Raw genomic sequence first — 22,632 nt, 5'->3', positions numbered from 1 at the left:
ATAAGATAATAAGAGATAATAAATGGTTTTAGTGTTAAGATTCATGTTTAGGGATAATCTGTTGTTCAGCAAGAACTAACTAATGCAACTGTCATCAATTAAAATTTGTAGTACATTCAAGTTTTTTAATTTGTCAGAGTTAATACTTAATAAACTTCCATATATATTTATTACAAGTGTTTGTAATACATTGCAAGTTTGATTGACATTCAGATGATATGAAACAGAACCCTTGTATCAAGGAAATTTTTCTATATTGCAGTGTAATTTCTTTTCTCTCAAGCTTTATTCATAGTAAATGTTCTGATACTGTTGATACTGGCTTACTTTGTTTAATTGATTCATTATTTAGTTGCCTCAGGAAGCAAAATATATTTTAGAATTTGATATTTTGCCTATTAAATAAGTTCAGAGTTTTAATTTACTATAGAAGGATTGATACCCAAAGAATGAGAATGATGCATTACTACCTTTTTGGTCTTACTATACTAATAGTACTAGCGATAAATGTTATAAGCAATACAATTTATTCCATACTCTTCCAATGTAGATGATTAAAAAGTGATACCCTGGGCCAGGTGCGGTGGCTCATGCCTGTAATCCCAGCACTTTGAGAAGTCGAGGTGAGCGAATCACTTGAGGTCAGGAGTTTGAGACCAACCTGACCAACATGGCGAAATACCATCTCTGCCAAAAGTAAAGAAATTAGACGGTCATGGTGTTGCGTGCCTGTAATCCCAGGAGAATTGTTTGAACCTGGGAGCCAGGCAGAGGTTGCAGTGAGCCGAGCAAGAGCAAGACTCCATCTCAAAAAAAAAAAAAAGTGATACACTGTAATTATGGAAAGTATCATGTTACTTTCATGACAGAGATTTTACTAATTGATTTGGCTTATAATTATAGTTTACATTCATTGTTATGTCTCCATGAGAGTTACTTTGTTCATGAACTAGATTTGCCTATTCATTTTCTCTTTAATATTAGGAAAATAAATACTTTTTTTTCATCTAGCAAAACAGAAATTTTAGGCTAAAATTATTAAGATAGAAAGGCAAATGATATAGAAGTGTAAATTTGGCTCGAATTAAATTTAGTGTGAGACATTGTTTCTTCAGATTAAACAGCAAATCATTCCAACTCCTTTCCTTCTCCTGGAATCCAATTTACATCTTTACCCACATTAGTTCCTCTTCTTTGACAGCTTTGCTCTTGTTCAAAATTCAGGGATCAAAACTGAATTCATGCTATAATAAGAATCCAACTGCTATTGAAAAACACAGCAACAATTATCTCTTAATACTTACATATCATAATCTCATCACTATATTACCATTTGAAAATAAGAGTTTAAAATAAAGTAGCATATTAATGACTCATTTCCCACTTAGGATTCCTGTAGTTTTACATCATTTCCTGATGCATTTATTCCTATACTATTTTACTAAATTTTTATATTTTTGTTTGCTCTTTCATTTTTTACTTTATATTTTTTCTTCTGAACTTTATCCTATAACTGAGCAATAATTTCTCTATTTTTACATTGTCATTTTCCTTAGTATTATTTGAGACTTTAAAAATACAGTTCAACCTACTGTCCTTTAAAAACTTGATTTGAATTACTTTTTAAACTGTAAAGTTTATATTCCTTTGAAATGCTGTGCTAAATCTTCTTTAGATTGACTTTGCTATTTACTGGCTTATAGGTTAATCTAGGTTTGTTTATGTGTGTGTATATATATATATATACATATATATATATATATTAACATGAGACAAAAATTAAAAGCCTTATTCAAGTCTATCTAGATTATTGTAGGCCTTATACTTCCTTTTATATATATAATTTTTTCTTTGCAAAGGGACTTCAGACATTAAATGGTTATCAATCAACTAATGGCTCTTAGCTTCTACCTATATTATCAGTCCCTAAAAAACACTGAACTTTGGGCTGCTCTGGCTTTATTTCTTAAAGCATGCTAATACAGTTCTTAAGGCATGCTAATATAAGTAAAACAAAAAAAAAAGGAAAAAGAAAAATGGCATGGGACTCACTTTCTGTCATATGGAAAAGCTGTAATTTGGTGCATTACAAAATCCTTTATGACTGATTTGGAGACCTTAAAAAAGATTTACCTAGAGCAATATTTCCAGTTTGCATAATAGGGTACAACGGCTGGTACTTGAGATAATTTTAGCCATAAATGCTCATGGGATTCAATAACATTGACTCAGATCTCTAATCTGCTTCTGGTTTTTAAGTTGGAACATACATATTTGGTATTTTCCTGTTTTTACCATGTCCTAAAGAGCACTAATTCACTCTAGACAGAATTACTAGAGAATTACTAGAGTCGAATTACTTTTTCACACTATTTATTTGCATAATTATTTCTATATCACTTTTGTGGTAGTGTCATAACATTTCTTTTGGAACATTGAATTGAATTGTTTAAAGGGAGGTAATTTTAAGAAAAAGTAAAAAAATAGTAGATAAAGAATATGAAAAAAACTCATAATGGTGCTAAGCAAGTAAATGAAGTTTTGGACACATATTTCTGGAGGTTAAACCTCAGGCAGCTGCTATAGCCAAATTTGGCGTTTCCTTTTGCCAGCTCTTTTTTCCTCCCTAGAAGGCTGCTAAAATGGACAAGAGTTTTGAGGACATTTTGATACTTGGTAAATGACTCTTCTGAACTTATCAAATACATTTTACTTCAACCTTTATCACCCAGGAGGATATGAAGAATAATATTTTCAAATGTTACATAGTCTCACGAGAGATAAGAAAAATGCCAAGAACATGGGAAATGTTCTGTGATTATTTCCAGATTTTAAAGTGACCCTCTCTCTGAAAAGCAAAAATTGTAAATCCATATTTATTCAGCATTGAATACTACTGAAGTCACAAAAGAGCAAAGCTGTGTTTAGAAATAATAATTATGTGTAAAAAAAGAATTTGCAAACAAATTTACACCCAGAGATTTTATTTCAATATGAAGTTTCAATAGTAAATCTTATAATCAACATAGATCCAACACATTTTTTTTTACTCTCCTAGCAGATGGTAATTCTATTTAAAATGATAGAATAATCCTAATATTTTGATGATTCTGGCTATTCAGGAAAAAAATTACTTACATTTAGCATTTAATAACATTTACTAAGGGCTTAATATCAAGTACTGCATTAGTAGCTGAAGATACACAGATAAATGTTAATGCTATATATTAAAGTTATTTGAAAACTGATTATTCTCATAAGTTTTATATAATGACTCCAAACTAACAAAATTTTAATTAGACAAAGCACCATGTCTCTTAGGTCTTGATAAAAGAAATTATATATTGATTATAATGTGAGATTACATCCATTGGTTTTCTCTTATTTATATCCCTGTTACTCTGTCACGAAAGTAAATTTAATTGTTCTGGGATGAATTTGTCTTCAAAACCAGAAAAATCAGTTTACAAATGTTAGCTCTGTTCTAATGGTAGTCTTTACATTTAGGAAACACTTTATTACTTAATACAGGTGATAGCTCAGATTTAAGTATATTGCTGCTGCATTGAAGTACTTATTCCATAGCTCCAGATTTTATTTGTTATGATCAACCTGCCATATTTGTAAGGCAAACAATTTATAGCCAAACTGTTTGGAATAATTTGTTATAGGACAAATTTATGATTATCTTCTCCTTGACAAACTCATTATTGTGACTCAGCAAATTTGAGTCTTATAAACAATGTTTAATGAAATAAAAAAATAACTATCTTAGTAACTCAAATATCATCTAGGCTATTGCCACCCTTTCATATAAAATATGTTCAGATCGAAGACTTATCCTATGCTCAAAAATTCAATGCCACCAATTTCTGCAAATCCCATGTGGCAGAAGGAGGATTAAGTTCTCATGCTCACCTTTCTTCCCAACTCCCTGCATTTGTCAAATCTCGTATTTCTTTGAATTCTTATGACTTTTTTAAAAATTCACATTAGCAATCACCAAAATGTAGTTCCCCTTCCTTCATGGATGACAAAAAAATCCAATTAACGAAAATCTTAGTAGGTGATGGGAGGTTGATATAGTGATGCAAAAGGTGAGTTTTAGATGTTTCTGTTCTTAAAAGTCCTTTGGATGCTTCATTTTTTCTTGTCCTGTTTTCTCTTACTCACATTCTTGGGGTAAGAAAAAAAAATAAATTTTGTTTCATTTTCTGCAGCAGAAGAATTAATTTATCTTCAGCTCTTTTACTCTCAGTCCTAGGCATTCTTTTAAATTTCCAAAATTACCTCTTGCAAGTGTACACCTGACCATGTGTTCTTAGATACTTATCATTTCTGTCCTCATCTTTGTCTTAGAGAAGGGATTCTGGGGTGGTTTGTTTTTCTGGTTAAAGTTAGCCACTGTTATACAACAGGGTACTACTTTAAATAATGAGGCAAGTTTGAGTTGATTGAGAAGCAAAGGTGCACTGTGTACTTCTTGCTCTCCTTCCTTTTAAATATGAATTTCCTGATTTCTCTCAGTCAGCAGAGCAGATACTTCTCAATCAGGGAATATTTGGGCATATTCTGGAAATGTGTCTGTTGCCTATTACTAAATACAAAAATATGTTGTAATGTTCAGTGTAGGCTTGTTCTTTCTCCAAAGGCTACATCTGTCCCACAACATGCAGAATTATTTCTAAATGTGTTCGCTTTAATTAACCCACCACAAGTAACTCTTTTGATGGCATCTTAATAACATAGCTCAAAAGAGTTTTAATTTGGAAAATATACTCTACAATAGCTAGTATAAAAAATCAGAAAGTAGACAATCATGAATTCTTCCTTGTTCTTGGATAAACCCATATGGGCTCTTGCTGAGCATGTGGTTCAGAGCAATTTTTTTACATCCATTGTGGAGAAACTGGGGGAACAGATTCGGAACAGGAAAAGATATGCTCTTGTCCTAGCACTTAGAACTGGTATGTCCTAGAACCAAAGAGCTATAAATTCTCTACTCTGTAGGTGTTTGCTTGTTTGTTTTTAATTAAAAAGTATAAGTCATCAGTGTTTGAAGAAAGTCTCTATTTGCAGGGAATGAATAAGAAAAGTTATCAAATTATGAGTTAGTCCTGTGATGCTGTATGAAGACTTGAATGAAATTAAATAAACTCTACTACTATTGCTATACTAATTAAAGTTCCACAGGGAAGTGGTTTCTCGACTCTTAAAATATAAATAATATGTTATTTACATGGAAAAAAGTTGTAAAACAACCCCACTCCCCGTAAAATAATAATAACACTCATCAACTGAGGAAACAGAAATAAGATGCTACTAAATATTTTGCAATTTCTTAAATTTTATATTTTAATTAGAATAGAAGCCATTGATATTTGGTATTTAAAGTTAGTAGCGTATATGAGTGAATCATTTTATCCATATATAGACAACATTTGGGGTCAATATGCGTTCAAAGATCTTTGTAAACACTGCAGATCCCAGTAGCCCAAAATCTATAGCATACGAGCACTTAATGTAGAGTCCACAGAATCCCAACATATAAAATCTCTTTCTACCACCACGAGCCCAATTTGCAAGTTTTCTTTTTTCTGTCCAGCAGTATTTTTGTTTTACAACTATAACCACAGTTTCTTAGAAGGAATGGTGAAAGGCTATTAGAAAAAGAGCATAATAAATATAATTTATAAATTCTAGAAAAGTGGTCATCAAAGTTAGGACAGAATTGGGAGAATAAGATTCAGAGTTAGGGAGGAGCTTAAGTTTTGATCCAAAAGACTTTAGTGTTCTGAACTTACTAAATGGGTTGGAGATGGCCCTATTAACTAGTTAACTGAATATGTAGTGGCAGTATCAGCAAGGAACATAACCTAATGGTAGAACTCTAAAATGTAATTTATATCATTGAGTTTTAAACATGATAAATTCAAGTGTAACCCAGATGTTAGCTTTACTTCTTAATTTTTTATATGTTTTAATGACTAGATATGCAGAAAAAAGTCTATAAGGTGGGTTTCTGTGAGATGATTAACTGAAGCTAAAAAGATTAAGCTATTTGCATAAGGTCACATAGCTGGTAAGTGATGGGGCCTGGACTCAAATTGGGCAACATGGCCCTCAGACCCTACTATTATACTCCTTACACTATACCACACCTTGCTTTTTTTTCTTGGTAATACATTATTTTGATTTATTTGGTGTCTTCTCTTCCATTCACAAAGGTCATTGGATATATATATTAAAGAATAATATTCTGGGACATATGTTGATAATTGTATTGGGATCTCTTCGTATGTGATATGTTTCTTTTATTGCTCTCAGAATTTTTTATTCATCTTTAATGTTTCAGTAGTTTGATTATGATGTGTCTTGGTGAACTCATATTTGGATTGAGTTTTATTAAAGATGTCTGCATTTCCTGGATCTGAATGTTAAACTTTCCCCCCAGATTAGGGAAGTTTTAATCTATAACTTTTCAAAATATGCTTTCTGCCTCCTTTCTCTTGTTCTCTTTTGCGTTTCTCTGAAATTCCCATTATGTGAATGTGTGGTCTCTTAATGGTGTCCCACAATTGCTACAGGTGTTATTCATTCTTTTTTCTTTTTGCTCCTCTGATTGTACAATTTCAAATGTTCTGTCTTTAAGCTCACTGATTCTTTGAGTCTGCTGCTGGAGCTTTCTATTGCATTTTTCAGTTCAGTCATTGTATTCTTTCTTCATCTTAAAAATTTCTATTTGATTTTCTAAATTGTTTCTATTTCTTTGTCTACATCTCATTTCATTCATGTATTGTTTTCCAACTATCATTTAATGTTTTATTCCTATTTTCTTATAGTTCACTGAACTTCTTCAAGAGAATTATTCTGATTTTTTTCCTGTCATTTCTTAGATCTCCCTTTAGGGTTCACTGTTGGAGCTTTATTAGTTTCTTTTGGAGGTGTCATTTCCTAAGTCTTTGTAATCCTTGTATCCTTGCACTGGTGTCTGTACATTTGAGGAGACAGCTTCTTTTTCTAAATTTCACAGGTGTTCTTTGGAAGGGATAAATCTTCACTATTTAGTCTAGCCTGTGATTCTACATGGACCAGTTGGTAACAACCCTGGTCAGAGAGGGCGTGTTTTTCAGCTCTCTAGATGGCTGGCCTGTTGCCTTTGCTATGAATTTGGGTGAGGCAGCTGGCTGAGCACTGTTTAAATTCATAGGTGTGGCAGATTTAGCCTCTGCTCTTTGCTAAAATTTGCTGTGATGGTCATCTCCCTCCCTGGGCGAGAACTAGGGATAGACTTTGAGGTCATGCAGAGAGCTGTTAAACTTCCAACTGTGATGCAGCTAGATCCTTGGCAAGTAATAGAAATTAAAATAGTATAGTGCTAGAGTAGGAATAGATTCATCAACCAATGGAATGAAATGTCCCAGAAATGAGTCCATGAATGCACAGCAAATAGATTTTTGACAATGATGCCAAGTATTCACATTGGGAAAAGGACAATGTATTCAATAAATAATGTTGGAAAAACTAGATATCCATATGCAAAAGAAGGATATTGGACCCTTCACACCATATTCAAAAGTTAACTCAAAATGGATTAAAGACTCAAGCATAAGATCTGAAATTGTAAAATTACTAAAAGAAAATGTACAGGGGAAATTAAATGACATTAATCTAGGCAATGATTGTTTTAGTTTTGATCCCCAACATGCACACGACAAAAGCAAAAATAGACAAGTAAGATTATATAAAAATAAAAAGCCCTGTACATCAAAGGAAACAACAGAATGAAGAGTCAACCCATGGATAGGGAGAAAATACTTGCCAGCCATAGCTATCATAAAGGACAGTATCCAGAATATATAAGAAACTCAAAGAACTCCATAGAAAGAAAATATAAATAATCCCTAATTGGAAACGGGTAAGAGAACTGAAGAGACATTTCTCAATAAATACATATAAATGGCCAACAAATATATGAAAAAATGCTCAATGTCACTAATCACTAGGGAAAATGCTAATTAAAACCTCAATGAGATACCACCTCATACCTGTAAAAATCCTACTATAAAAACTATGAAAGAAGATATGTATTAGCAAGGATGTAGACAAAAGTGAATCTTTGTACAGTCATGCAGTGATTCATGATGGGGATACATTCTAAGAAATGTTTTGTTAGGTGATCTCATCATTGTGTGAACAGCATAAAGTGCACTTACACAAACCCAGATGGCACAACCTACTACACACCTAGTCCATCTGGTATAACCTCTTGCTCTTAGGCCACAAACCTGTATAGCATGTTATTATATGGAATACAGTGTGCAATTAAAACACAATGGTAAATATAAATATATCTAAATAAACATAGAAAAGTAAAAACAATATACCGGTATAGGGCGCTTACCATGAATGGGACTTCCAGGACTGGAAGTTGCCCTGGGTGAGTCAGTGAGTGAGTGTTGAGTGAATGTGAAGGCCTGGGAATTTGCTGTATAATACTATAGTCTGTATAAACACTATACTTGGGCTGCACCAGCTTTATAAAAAATATTTTTCTTTCTTCACTTTTCTTTCTTCACATAAGCTTAGCTTATGGCAATGTTTTCATATTTTTACCTTATGACCTTTTTAACTTTTTTTTTTAACTTTTTGACTCTTTTGTCGTAATACTTAGCTTAAAACACACATTGCACAGCTGTACAAAATTAGTACAAAATTTTATTTCTTTGTAATCTTAATCTATAAGTTTTTTTCTGTTTTTAATCTTTTGTTTTTTACTTTTTTTAACTTGTAAAAGATTAAGACACAAACACCCATATTAGTCTAGCCCTACATAGGGCTATGATCATCAATGTCACTGCCTTTCATTTCCACTTCTTGTCCCACTGGAAGGCCTTCAAGCGCAGTAACATTCATGGATCTGTCATATCCTATCATAAACAATGCCTTCTTCTGGAATACCTAGTGAAGAAACTACCTGAAGCTGTTTGTAGTTAACTTTCTTTTTGATTTTTTAACAAATAGGTGTACGTTCTAAAATAATGATAACAAAGTATAATGTAGTTGTGTTTCAATATTCTATGGTGTTGCTTCTAGGCCACCTGCAGGTACTGAAATCCAGGCATGCTCAGTCCCCCAGCTGGCCTTGTGGAGCCCAGAGATATAAAAAGCTGCTCTTCAGTATACACAGGTTTTGTATCCTAGAAATACAGCATTTGGTTGAATTTGTAGGTGCAGATATGGAGGGTTGATTGTATGGGACATGCATAAACCAGTAATTGGTCATTTATTATCATTGTCAAGTATTGTATACACTACAGGATTGCATATGCCATACTTGAACATGACTGGCAGCATGGGTTTGTTTATACTAGTATCACCACAAATGTCAGTAATGCATTGTACCGCAATGTTATAACAGCTATGATGTCATTAGGCAACAGGAATTTTTCAGCTCGTTTATCATCTTACCCTTGTATATGTGGTCTGTCACTGACTGAAATGGTGTTATGTGACACATGACTCTACACTGCTGGTGTGAATTTACCATCATTGTGGAAAACTGTATGGAGGTTCCTCAAAAGAACTAAAAATAGTATTACCATATGATCATGTACCCTAATTTGTTACCTTTATTTTCATCATGACTAGAAATAGCATAAGGGAAAAATGAACTCTTTAAAGTCATCAGAGTACTAGCATAGGAATATTGCAACCACTAACAGCATAATTTCATATTATACTTCTAAACCTCTAGCCAACCTAGAGAAAGAGAACATGGAAGTTGAGACTAGAGTGCCTGAATTTGAACAAGGCTCTACCACTTTCTGACTCTGTGTCTTCAAAGGTCAAAATCAGTTACCCGGGCCTCAGTTTCTTCACCTATAAAGTATAGATACAAGTAGTGCCTGTTCAACTGTTTCATAAAATTGTTATTAGAATCAAATGATGTGAATAAAAGTAATTATTGTTATATATTCTTGTTTTCTTAGAATGCCAGTCATTTAAGTTACATTTTCTGTATCTTAAAACAACTTTTTAGGGTTAAAAAAATTACCTCTGATTTTTTAGAAGATAGAAATAACTTTTAAAATTGTGCTCCTTTATAACTAGTCTTTCAGCTGCTACAAACTGAAGGGTATTTTAAATCAACTGGATAGTTTTTCTTTACATTTAGAGAAAAGAGAAATAACAGTAGATTATATGAAAAGCAAGACATCTCAGACTCAGCCAAATATGTTCTAGCTTCAAGTGCAATACTGTAGACTATTTTTAGAAACTCAGTTTTCACTAATTATAGAGATGACATACACACACTACACTTTAAAAGGGAATTGGCTAACATATTAAATATGCTCTCTTTTTATTCAGGTAGAAATTAATTTACTGATAAAAATATTTCTTCTTGTTATATTTGCTCTTCTATGTTGAAAAGAGAATTCCAAAACAAAGTATTCCAAATGTCTGTTTCAAATTTTGCCTTTAACATTTTCTCTAGTCCTAGGTAGACCAACACACTAAAGGGAAATACATTTAATCCAAGCAACATCATCAAATTGTAAATTAATGTAGTTATCTTTGTCCCCTAAAATACACAATTCTCTTTTGGGCATAGATTTCTCCCAGGTAACAAATAAATAACTCCATAGAGCAATTATGTAGAACTCCTGAAATATAATCTTTCCCTTGATGTATATAATGTGCATATGTATTGATATGTATAAATGCAACTTATCCTTTTATTTGCCATAATGAATATTTACATTGTAACTGAACCTTAGATGTAATACAGTTTCATAGTTGAAGAGACATTGTTCAACAGTCACTTTTTATAGATGATAAAATAGAGGTCCAGCAAGGGAAGGTGGCTCACACAGTGGCACATTTAGCTAAATTCAGAGTTGCCAGGTCTGTATTTCTCTTCCATCATGCCACTTCTTGTGTACAAATCACTACACTAAACTAATGTGATCTGCTAGTAAAAAGTGTCTAGTGGGACCCTCCTTGTCTCCAAAAAAACGCTCAGGAGAGCCAGTAGTTTAAAAGTCAAGATTTTAAGTGGCTACATCTGAGGTTCAGAGGAAAGGTGTATGAGTACATTCTCATACTGCTATGAAGAAATACTAAGTAATTTATCAAGAAAAGGGGTTTAATGGACTCACAGTTCTGCATTGCTGGAAATGCCTCAGGAAACTTAACAATTATGGCAGAAGGCAAAGCAGAAGCAAAGGCACATCTTACATGGCAACAGGCATGTGTGCGAGTGCACAGAAAATGCCCTTTATAAAAGCATCAGATTCATAAGACTCAGTATCACAAGAACAGCATGGGGAAACTGTCCCTGTGATTCAGTTATCTCCATCTGGTCTCTCCCTTGACACATGGGGATTATGGAAATTACAATTCAAGATGAGATTTGGATGGGAACACATCTCCTAACTGTATCAAAAGCCGAAAATGTAATTCAAGAGGTAATAGGAACTGTATTCTTTCCTCCTACTGTCTCCTCCTCTATGTAGTGTCCAGGGAAGGGACAAAGCAGTGCTGCTCCCCTAAGGACTGAGAGGGCATCCAAACAGATGCCCTGTCTGAAGTCATGAGATGGGTGCAAAAGACTTGCTTGCTTTTGTTGCTCCCCGCAAGCATATGCTGAGCTCCAGCATCTTACTTCCTTGGAAGATAACTTTAAGAATCTGTTGTTGCTTACAGGGATGCACTGAGCCCCAGCATCTTACTTATCAGAAGGTAGCTTTTGAGCTGCAGAACATAGTTCCTTTCTGGAGTCAGGGAACTGTTTGGAGGAAGAAAGGGATCTCAGGACAAGTGTCTGAGGGCCAAGACGCATTGCCAAGATGCTTCTTTTCCCTCTCCTACATTTATAAATATTACATGTAAACTTTGCCCTTTCTACCCCAGGGTTTGAAATTCCTCAACCAAACTGGCTATGATATAAAAGGTCTCCTTATAATGAAGTCTGCAGTCTAAAACTGTCTCATTATTATGGAACATGATCTTTGAAGAATCATCCTTTTGTGAGGAAAAATAGCTGCATGGCCCCGTAATTTTGAAAATGACACCTGGGTGAATGTAGGCAATTTACCTTGTACACCTCCATCCATTTGTCAACCAGAACATCTCAGGTTCTTGGGTCCATTTTGCAGATATTGTTGTTTTCTGTTTAACAAACTCACCAGTGGAATGCTGCCTTCCTGTTCTCCCCAGCGCAGCCAGGTGGCTGAGACACCTGTCCATCCTTGGCGCCTGCCAGGCTTGGCACTCCCACCCCACCTCACAGATGGCTGACAACCTGAGGAGATTCCTCTTTCAGGTGCAGCTTTCTCCCACTTATCTGAATATTTTTCTCTCTGTGAGAGATGAGATTTTCTTACTTATCTTCCAAAGTCATTTCACAAAGGAAATTCAAACATTCTCAGAACTGTTGTGCTTGCTACAATATTTTTTAGCTTTAATTGAAAATGTACTTTAAATTTAAAATCCTCTTTTATAAGAGTTGCACCTAGCTCTGATGTTTTCACTGCAAATGGAATTTCCCTGTTTTCCCCTTCCAAAATATTATGCTCACTAATGTGTAGTATAGTCAGTGTTCCTTTTTGGACCTCATATTATTGACACTATTGGCTTTTCCCTTCTATTCAAATATATATATTTTTTCTTTCCCTGTTTTGGTCAGTTATCTCTCTTCTCTTGAAAAATCTTCCTCCAATAAAATCATTTCTGATTATGCCAGACACATAGAGAGACACGACCTCACTTTGATTTCACTTAATATTGTGCAGTACCAGCTATGCATAGTACTAATTATATAACTCCATTTTTATATGTCACAACTACAAGCATAATCTTCTAGTTGTTTCACATGTATTTATAGCTTGAGGAACAACAAAAAGCTCCTAAATTCCTCTAGGAAAACACACATTTTAAAATTGTGCTTAACATCTGTTGAAATTGATCCTGAATAAATATTTATTGAGGCAAATAACTCTTGGCTAATGAGTTACTTATACATTTTTATATGACATTGTACAACTTTTGGAGGAATGCAAACAGAAGAAATTATCAGGACTGCATCATCACATAATAATTTTTTTCTTTTAATTGAAAGAAACAGTTGCATTTAATTTGGTTGGCTGTGGATCAAAGTGACCACTCCCACATCAAAAGAGAAGGATCACTCAGTGTACAAATGTGTGAAGATGAAATTAATAATCAAAAAGAAGTTGATGCCAGCTTTTTTATAAAGACCATTTGACACAAATATGGAAACAGTACTTTATTTTATTTGTATCTATTGATTTTTATATATTTTATTATGTTTATGGTATATATTTTTATCTATTTAATATGTGAGAGAGAGAAAAATTTTCAACTGACACTTCATTACTGGTCATTTACTGCCATAGAAAGAATACAATATTTATCAATTGTACAATAATAATTATAATGTTAGCAATTGCTGACAAATTGCTATGAAAAGGGACCCTCCTGCCATTTATAAGTCCCAATTAATGCATTGCCATTACATGTAAACTTAAGAAGTACATCTTTGCTCATTATATACTGTAATACACAAGGGAATAAAAATCCACAAAATCGTAACTGAAAAATTGGCAATTATTTTAATATAAAATTTTTTAAAAAATTGTAAAAGACTGAGGTGCTGGGAATAAATACAAGGTAGCGATGCATAAAGATCATATATATTTGTAGAAATAATACATCATAAGCTATTGAGAAATAAAATTGTTTTACCATCAATGCCACAAATTAGTTAATCTAGGTTATGACATTATTACCTAATAATGAGACATTGGAGATTACCAGAAAATCACCTGGTAATCAGCATTTTGTATGTACTGTAAATTTAATTTTTTTTTTTTATTATACTTTAAGTTCTGGGGTCCATGTGCACATCGTGCAGGTTTGTTGCATAGGTATACATGTGCCTTGGTGGTGGTGTGCTGCATCAATCACCCCATCATCTACATTAGGTATTTTACTAATGCTGTCCCTCCCCAGTCCCTCCACCCACTGCTAGTCCTCCCCTAGCCCCGACACCCCAGGCCTGTGTGTATGATTTTCCCCTCCCTGTGTCCATGTGTTCTCATTGTTCAACACCCACTTATGAGTGAGAACATGCGGTGTTTGGTTTTCTGTTCTTGTGTCAGTTTGCTGAGAATGATGGTTTCCAGATTCATCCATGTCCCTAGAAAGGACATGAACTCATCCTTTTTTTATGGCTACATAGTATTCCATGGTGTATATGTTTCACATTTTTACATGCACACGTATGTTTCTTGTGGCACTGTTCACAATAGCAAAGACTTGTAATTATATATTTTTAAAGAAATCATTTTTTCATTTTCTTAAAGAGTTAAAACCTTTCTTCCAAAATTTTGTTTATGGATCAAAGTAGCAAGTAAATATTTTCTCAAAGATAATTCAGAGGGCATGTGCATTCCATACACCCAAGTAGTATAATTAGAAACAAAACAGATTTTTGTGTATCATGTAATCAAGAGTACTGAAACAGAAATCAAAGAAACTTCTTTACTAATTGGTGCTGTGATCTAGAAAATGCAAAGATTATATTTCATTAGGATAGTGAAAAAGTTATTTCTCAATCTCAAATCATTCTAGAATTTTCAGTTCCTGTCTTAATCTTTGTGTTGATCTAGAAGAAGCCAGATCTCTTGTCTTTAGTAGTAGATTTCTACTGGACTTTAGATGTAGACTTAGTAGAGGAGAGGTTATCTGCTCTTCTGAAGAGGAAAGACAACTGGAGAGAGCACTACTCATTATAAGGATGGATAAAATTCTAACTTTAGCTAGTCATGGTGCACACCTGTAATTCTAGCCTCTCAGAACATACAGGTGGGACGATATCTTGAGCCCAGTGGTTCAAGTTCAGTCTGAGAAAAATAGCAAGACCCTGTCTCTTTAAACAAATATCTAACTTTTAGTGACTATTTGAGAGTTACCTAAAAATGTAATTACAAAGATTAAACATGCTTTGTAATGACAAAGAGTAGATGACTTTCTCATTTGAAAACAGAAGAAAATACATTTAGTTTCCAGCTATACGCTGAATTCTCAAGGATAAAGCAAGTTCACATGAAAGGTCGTATATCTACACAGTTGGGAATTTCCTACATTGAACTTCAGAGAATACAGAACTATTTCAGAATCTATGGAAAGACCTTAGCATAAATCTATCATAGAATTTTTATAATTAGAATAATTATTTTCTTAATATTCAGATAATGCTTCATCCTTTGTAATACAGGAAACTGGTATCCCTTGAGTTCTCCAGATCTGGATATGTGGGGACAGGGTGGAATCAGGACAAAATACCATCTGTTTCTTTTACAACATCCCAAGAGCAGCACTATCTGCTTTGGCACAAGCAAAGTCATGAGGCTCAATTTGCCTTGTTAAATTTATCTTTAATCATTTTGACATAGAGAGGAAAAAATAGTATCTCACCATGTCCTGTGAAAAGAAAATGCTTTAGAAGAAGCTAGTCCTCTCAATAGTTGATTACAAAATCAAATGAGACCTAGAAGGAATATGCAGATAATACAGTAAAAGCATATCTGCTGGTGACTTGCATCATGGTAATAAAACCTTCAACCTTGGTAGTCAGAGTTAATAATTCTTTTCCACCACATTGTAAGACAAAGTTTCCAGTTGCAAAATTTTTCTAAATGCATAAACTTAAAAAAAAATTTTTTTTAGATCTAAGTAGTGTTGAAAAAATTTCCTTTAAAGCTTGAAGGAATGTTTCTAATATGGAAACATTTCATGTGTGTGTATGTATACATATATATGTATATATGTGACACAAGAAATATGTTATTTCTTTAAAAAATAGTGAACTATTAGTCTATTTCCTCATTATTGTTAAATAAGAGCAAAACATGTGTGTGTCTAGTCACTATCACACCCTGTCAAAAGCAGAGAGCAGGTGGAGCTGAGCTGTGTAGCTTTGCATAGCATTACCTTTTCATGGCCAGATGTGTGATGGTTAAGGTTATATTCTCTGAAGTGAAGGCTGTCTAAATTTAAATTCCAACTATATCACTTGCCAGTGAATAATATTGGCAAACTGTTTACCTATTTTGGGCCTCAGTGTCTTTATCCATAAAACGGTGATCATAAGAATATGAGCTCTTTGTGTCTTTAAATTAGATAACCCACAGAAAGTATTTACATTGAGCCTGGAACATGACACACTCAGTACTTTTAGGAGTTGTCAACCCTTGCCAAAAGAGGGCACGCTGTTTGTTAAACAACCCAAAGAACTAATAATAGAGATGTTAAAGAGTAATAATGAATTAAAATTTGACTTAGACAAAATCAGGGGCCAAATATGTTTAAGGATGTTGAGGAGGAAAAGCCTTATAGTACTTCTCAATCTTACTGCACCAGTGGTTAGAAATTAGCTTAATTGTAGTTTTCATAAGGTCGTTCTTTGGATGCGAACTCATTGATATCACATGATGACTTCAAAAGTGCAAAGGACATTAATTTAAAAATGAGGGCTCGCAGTTTGATCCAACTGGTGTCTTGTCATTATCTGCCCCGTGTATTTCTCCATTGTCTTTTCCAGGGTAGAATGTCTGTTTGGTCACTTTCCATGGCTCTCCAGTGATTGGATAAAATCTTAAATCTTGGTCTGGGTCCTCTACAGTTGGCCTCCAGTATTTTCCTAGACCACGCACATTATGTTCTTTCATAGCACACTGCAATCCAGCTACACAGAACTGTTACAGTACCCTGAAATACCTTTCACTTCTCCATTCCAGAGGTCTGCTCCGGCCCTTTCTTCTCCCTGTACAGATATATTATTACTCTTCAAGCCCTAGCTCCTAGATGAATTCTCTCATGAAGTATTCCTTGTTCGTGCCAGCAGAATAGTCTTATTTTATCTTATAAAGTTTTGTCCAACTTATTGTTTGTCCAGCAGCTTTCAAATTTTTAACTGGAATCACAGTAAGAAATGTATTTTGCATTGGCACATACTTCATGCAGACTTACACACACACACACACCCCTATACCAAAGCTTCATAAAAGAATACTTACTCTATATTTGCAATACCACTATCATATTATTTGTTTTCTAAGTTGGCAAAAGCTCTGACTGCAATCTACTAAAGAGATTTATTTATTCTTTGATTGTATCACAACCTGCAGTTTGAAAAACACTGGTTTATATAACCCATATAGACTATATCTTATTATTTATTGTGCATAGGTATTATGTTTTCTACCAGATTGAAAGTAATGTTTGATACCATCTGGTAAATCATAGATTCTTTTATTGTATCGAATCATGATTTTTACGTATGTAGTTGCTCAGTACATATTGAGAGAGAAAGGGAAGGAAGGAAAAGAAGGGAAGGAAGGAGGAAGGAAAGAAGGGAAGGAGGGAGAGAGGAAGGAGGGAAAAACATCTCTAGAGATGATGTTGATGATGCTCAGACATTAAGATTGTTACTATTCAGTAAGTCCATAGATGAGGATTATTCAGACGATTTATAGGTGAATTTGCCTGTCTAAGTGGTATATTCTTTTGAGTAATTTCTTCAACCTCAATATAAAATTTAAAATTAGGGTTATACCATGGAAGTTAAGACTAAAACAAAGATAGCTAGAACAAAATGACTAACAGAAAAAAGATAAGCTTCTTTCTATAGGCTATGTTCCTGCTCCCTGCTGAATATTGTGGGGTAGGGAGGTAAGACCAAGGGTGTGAAGTGCACCTCCAGAGGTGAAAAAAGCTTTTGACTTAACTTCCATAAAACCGGTGAAAGTGCAGTTCTGTCATTTCTGTATGTGCTGAAACCATTTCTCTGTGTGCTGAATGTATCAAGCAGTTTCTATGTGCTATCTATAAACAGTTAGTGCTGAGAACTAACACTTCCAAGCATCTCAAGACTATGAAATTATACAGCAAATATACATGTCATGACATCTGAGATATTGGTTTCCTTGACATGCCAGATTATTGGTTTTTCTCATATTCAAAGAGCAACCTTTCAAATGTAATATAATTTGAGAAGTCATACTATTAACATATATTTACTGTAATGACACACCCAGTTTGACCGGGATTTGAATATACCTTTATTATTCAAAGTCCATCATCTTAACTAACATGCTGTGTATACTCTATCCAGACCAAGTAACAACAAAAAGCAATGCTTTCCATAGATGTGAATATTTTTTCCAAATTATCTTAGATGCTTGCTGTATTTTGATCTTTAACATAATACTATATTTCCAGAGATGAAAACAATGAAATACAGGAGTAAAAATATTTTATAAATGCTAACAAATTACAATAGTTTTATGTGAAGTAAATCTTTTCATAGAACGCCGAGTTGAGTTCTACCTACTTCACTTTGGGAAAAATAATAATGAAGTGATGATTTTGCCAACTCTCGTTGTTACACAAGACCGATTTCCTCATTTCTTTCAATAGAAGTTTTAAGTTATTATTTAAAAGAAAGATATAATATGGAACAAAATATATTGCCTTCATTTCTGTGCCTTTGCCTGCCCAAATAATGGTAAAATTTAGAGAAATAAACAATTAAAATATGTGGATTTATGGTGGCCCCATTACTTTTAAGTATGTTGCAGTTGTTGAATTTCTTTAAAGATCACCGTCTTTCTTTGGAACTTATCTTTGTGTGTGTGTATATATATATGTATGTGTATACACTTATCTTTATTAATTATAATGTTTTAAATTTTATACTTTATATAGTACACATTTATGTAGAAAGAGTGCTTTATGTCAGGAAGAATGTATACTAATAATGACATTTTAATACTTAATAACTTTAATGTGATATAAAAATATTTAGCGAAACATCTATTGACCAGAGTGTCCATTAAAGAATTTCATCTGGCAAAGTTAGTTTAGTTGGATTTAAAATATTATTAAATTTTAAATTTACACATTTATTCCTTATTAGTTTTCTCAGAAAGTGTATTTCTCTGAAACCACAAATGCTCCTACCAGCCATCTTGAAAATTCATGCCATTGGTGAGAAGCAGATAGAGTTAGTGAATGAATGCTGGGCTAAGGATAAATTGATTACAATTAGAAAATTGGTTGCAAATTCACGTTCTAATGACTGGGTTATCAGCAGTATATATACAGTATGCTTGTTTAAATATACTAGTCTATTGACTGGCAAACTATATGTAAATGTTAGTGCAACTACTTTAATGTAGTTTACTTTTTTTCAGATGTTATAAATGCAAATACTTCTCCACCAATTGTCTCTACTGCAATAAAAACATCTGCACTACCATCAAGCACAGAATCATTAAGCAGTCCTGTTATCACACCAATAATTGGAACAACTCCTAAAGGTAGGATTAACTGTTAGGAAATGTAGTTTAACAAACAAAATTAGTAGTATATATGTAAATCAGCATGAGAAAATAATTTGGAATTTTATATCTGATTGTTATAAAGGTCAGTGCTATTTCATAATTTTGAAATTATGTGCTATTTGGGGTTGTGTACAAAAATCCAGTATCTTTGTTGATAGTCTTTGAGATCACTTCCCGTTGAGAATGATTCTATTGTGAGTGCTACATACACAAAGTTTATTTTTAGAGAAGAAAGAAATTGCCATGTCCTAAGTCATAAAATATCTTTCTAAATATTCCAGTTCTTCCCCTAAGCAGCACAGCCAACATGTTGAAACTGTATGAATAACAGACTGGTTTTGTTGGTTTGTGACAGACTGTTGCATTGCATTGATAATAGATTTAATTTGTAGGTTTCTGTAGCAATGTAATAGCTATTGTTACTGGACTGACTGAGAACTATATCATGTTTTCTAAGCTAGGTATTTAAGGAGATTACCTTACCATCCACAAAAAAAATGTTAAAAGCCATTAGAATCCTTCCATTAAAAAAACAAGAGGTAATTGATGCAATGCATACTGCATCTGCCCATCTGGCAACAGACATAAAATGAGGCATATCACACAGATCCTGTAATCAATGGAAAAGAAAAACAGATTTGTTGATTGCCTTTGGGCAAAAACTCTGGTTAGAATACTAAGGTCATAGAAGGACCAGAAAATCATATATCTTGATGAATAGATAACTGAAATTCCTACTACTGTCTTTTTTACCCCTTTGTTCCCTCCTTAATTTTCATTCTAAGACCAAGATCAAACATATGCAGAAGACCAATGAAAGCTAGTTTGCTAGACTTGAATAGAGTGGTGACAAAGAGTATTATGACCATAGTCCATTATTTCTGCATTGTTTGCTTATAAGATGACACCAAACCATTTCTAGCAACTTTACTATTGGGGGACCCCCATAGCAGAAAACTGAAGCACCCTTCTCTGAAGCGAGTGCGCAGAATACTTGATGTTACATACACAAACACACACACACACACACACACACACACACACATACACACACTCCTAAGCAAGTGCACAGAATGCTTGAGGTTACACACACACACACACACACACACACACACACACTCTTTTTTGGGACACTTTCACTGGTTTATATTACCTATTTAGTATAAATTACACTGTTGTCTGAATTCATCAATAGTTATCCACTTGAGTGTTAAATTATTCACATACAATTATATAAAATGTAATGGGCCAGAGAAGTTTTACTTTTTGTTTATTGATTATTATTACAAAAATAGACAGATATATCCCAAAGTAGAGAATACTATAATTAATCTCCATATGCCCATCTCCCCAAATCACTATTTATCTAGATTTTATCACATTTGCTTCATTTTTCTTTTCCCTTCCTGCCTTATTTTTGTTTGTTTCACTCTCTTAATTTTATTGTCAAGGAACTTTGAAGGGAACCCAGACTTTATGCCAGTTTACTTCTATACACTAAATATGCATCTCAAAAAATACAGACAATTTATCACAAAGTTGCAAAGCCATCATCAAATCCTCCAAATCAATAATAATACTTTAGTTTCCTCTGAGATCTATTTTGAGCAGTTTTAAGGGTTAAAATCGCAAAATAAAAACCTAGCAGTGGGAGGGAAATTAAAGGAAGCCAGTCTATTCTGGGCTCTCTAATGAGAGCTGCTAAGAGAGTGAGGTGGAAGAGAGAGAAAGCAGGAAAGGCAGGCTCTCAGGTCCCCAACCGCTTGGATCTAGAGTGGGAAACAAAGTCTGGTATGGGGTAGGGCTGAGAAAGCCATCAGACAAATGGGAGTCTGTGGTGCTTATAGAGAATGAGTGAACAACATTAGACAAAGAAGAGAAAGAAAATAACTGCTTTTCCTCTGGCTTACTTGATCACCACTGTGTATTAAGGGTTAGATGAATGACACTAAGTACACTTAATATGGCCATCCTCCTAAGGGCAACAGAATTAGTACACAGTCATAAAGATGATGGAGAATATCCCTCTTTATCTTGCATTCTTATGTCCTAAGCATTGTGTTTCAGTATATTTGACTTGTTAATTTCAGGCCTGTGAGGGGTTTACATTTGGAGGAGTTTTGTACATTGTCCCATTCTCCAAAATAATCATTTTTAAAATTACTCAATAAAACCCTCCAAAAAAGGTATCTGTAGTGAAGAAATCCCTTATTCCTGCTTATGCATGGCCAACATGGTCCTCTTAGATACGATGAAAATATTTACCAAACAAATACAACATGAAGAGGCATCTTTACTTTCATTTCAAGACTTCCTAATCAGATATTTTTTGGTTTAAAGGTCAAAAGCTAGTTGGTCTATAGTGCTTATGTCTTTCTAAATCACATAAAATTTATTTATCTTGCCAATGGCAGAAATTCTATCAGAAAAGTGGAAAATGTGCAAATGAGATGAGAATTCTTCTTGCAGTAACATAATCACTAAAGTGGCAGAAGTGACTGATAGAGCTTTGCCTGGAGCTGGGCTTGTTTTCAGAGATTTGCCCAATTAGATAAATGGGAATTGACCTCTTCCTAGATGTACATCAAGTGCACTGCACATTTTGCACAAAGGCCAAATGGCTGGAGTTAAAAATCAAGATTTGACAGATGTTGAATATCCCTATCATAAAATAAACTTAGAATAAAAAAGAAACTTGAAATTTTGCTTTTTAAAATTGAAACGTTATTATTCAGCTTCATTTTAAAAACATTTGATAGTCCAGTATTTTTCAATGAGTTGAATTATAAAGCAGGAATAAAAGTTTCTCAACATTGATACTAACAATTTCTGCTACTAAAATAGATATTCGATTTCAGCTGAGATCAGTAAAGGAGCCTGGTGATTTTGGCCACCTATCTTACACAGGGTGCTAAATATGGTGCTATTTCGGTTGTACATCCTCTTTGTAGAAACTAACTACATATAACTATAAAGAACAAAATTTTAAAAACATTATTGAAAATTTTGTTGTATGATTAATTAGAAAAAAATGAGTTTGGGACCTTCATTTTTCTCTGTAGTCTTTCTCCTTTGATTCATTATCTTTCTGTTCCTTGTTATGTTTGAATAGAAAATAAAGTACCTGGAATATCTTTGTACATGATTTTTTGGTTTCTCCTTTTTATAGAATTTTGAAATGGCAAAGTTGATGTTTTGC

The 22,632-nt window shown here is 33.7% G+C and overlaps 1 protein-coding gene across 2 annotated transcripts in view; it reads left to right on the top strand.

Annotated features, from left to right (window-relative positions):
- Nucleotides 1-22,632, top strand: part of EMCN (endomucin) — a 124,992-nt gene that overhangs the window by 22,756 nt on the left and 79,604 nt on the right. For both annotated transcript variants that reach the window (XM_010340120.3, XM_010340119.3), the window contains exon 2: nucleotides 19,284-19,409. In XM_010340120.3, the coding sequence (XP_010338422.1) occupies nucleotides 19,284-19,409 (126 nt within the window). The remainder of the gene's footprint in view (nucleotides 1-19,283; nucleotides 19,410-22,632) is intronic.

The sequence above is a fragment of the Saimiri boliviensis genome, chromosome 3, assembly GCF_048565385.1.
Source record: "Saimiri boliviensis isolate mSaiBol1 chromosome 3, mSaiBol1.pri, whole genome shotgun sequence".
NCBI lineage: Eukaryota > Metazoa > Chordata > Mammalia > Primates > Cebidae > Saimiri > Saimiri boliviensis.
The sequence above is the reverse complement of the archived record's forward strand: the minus strand, read 5'-3'. Positions and strand labels throughout refer to the sequence as shown.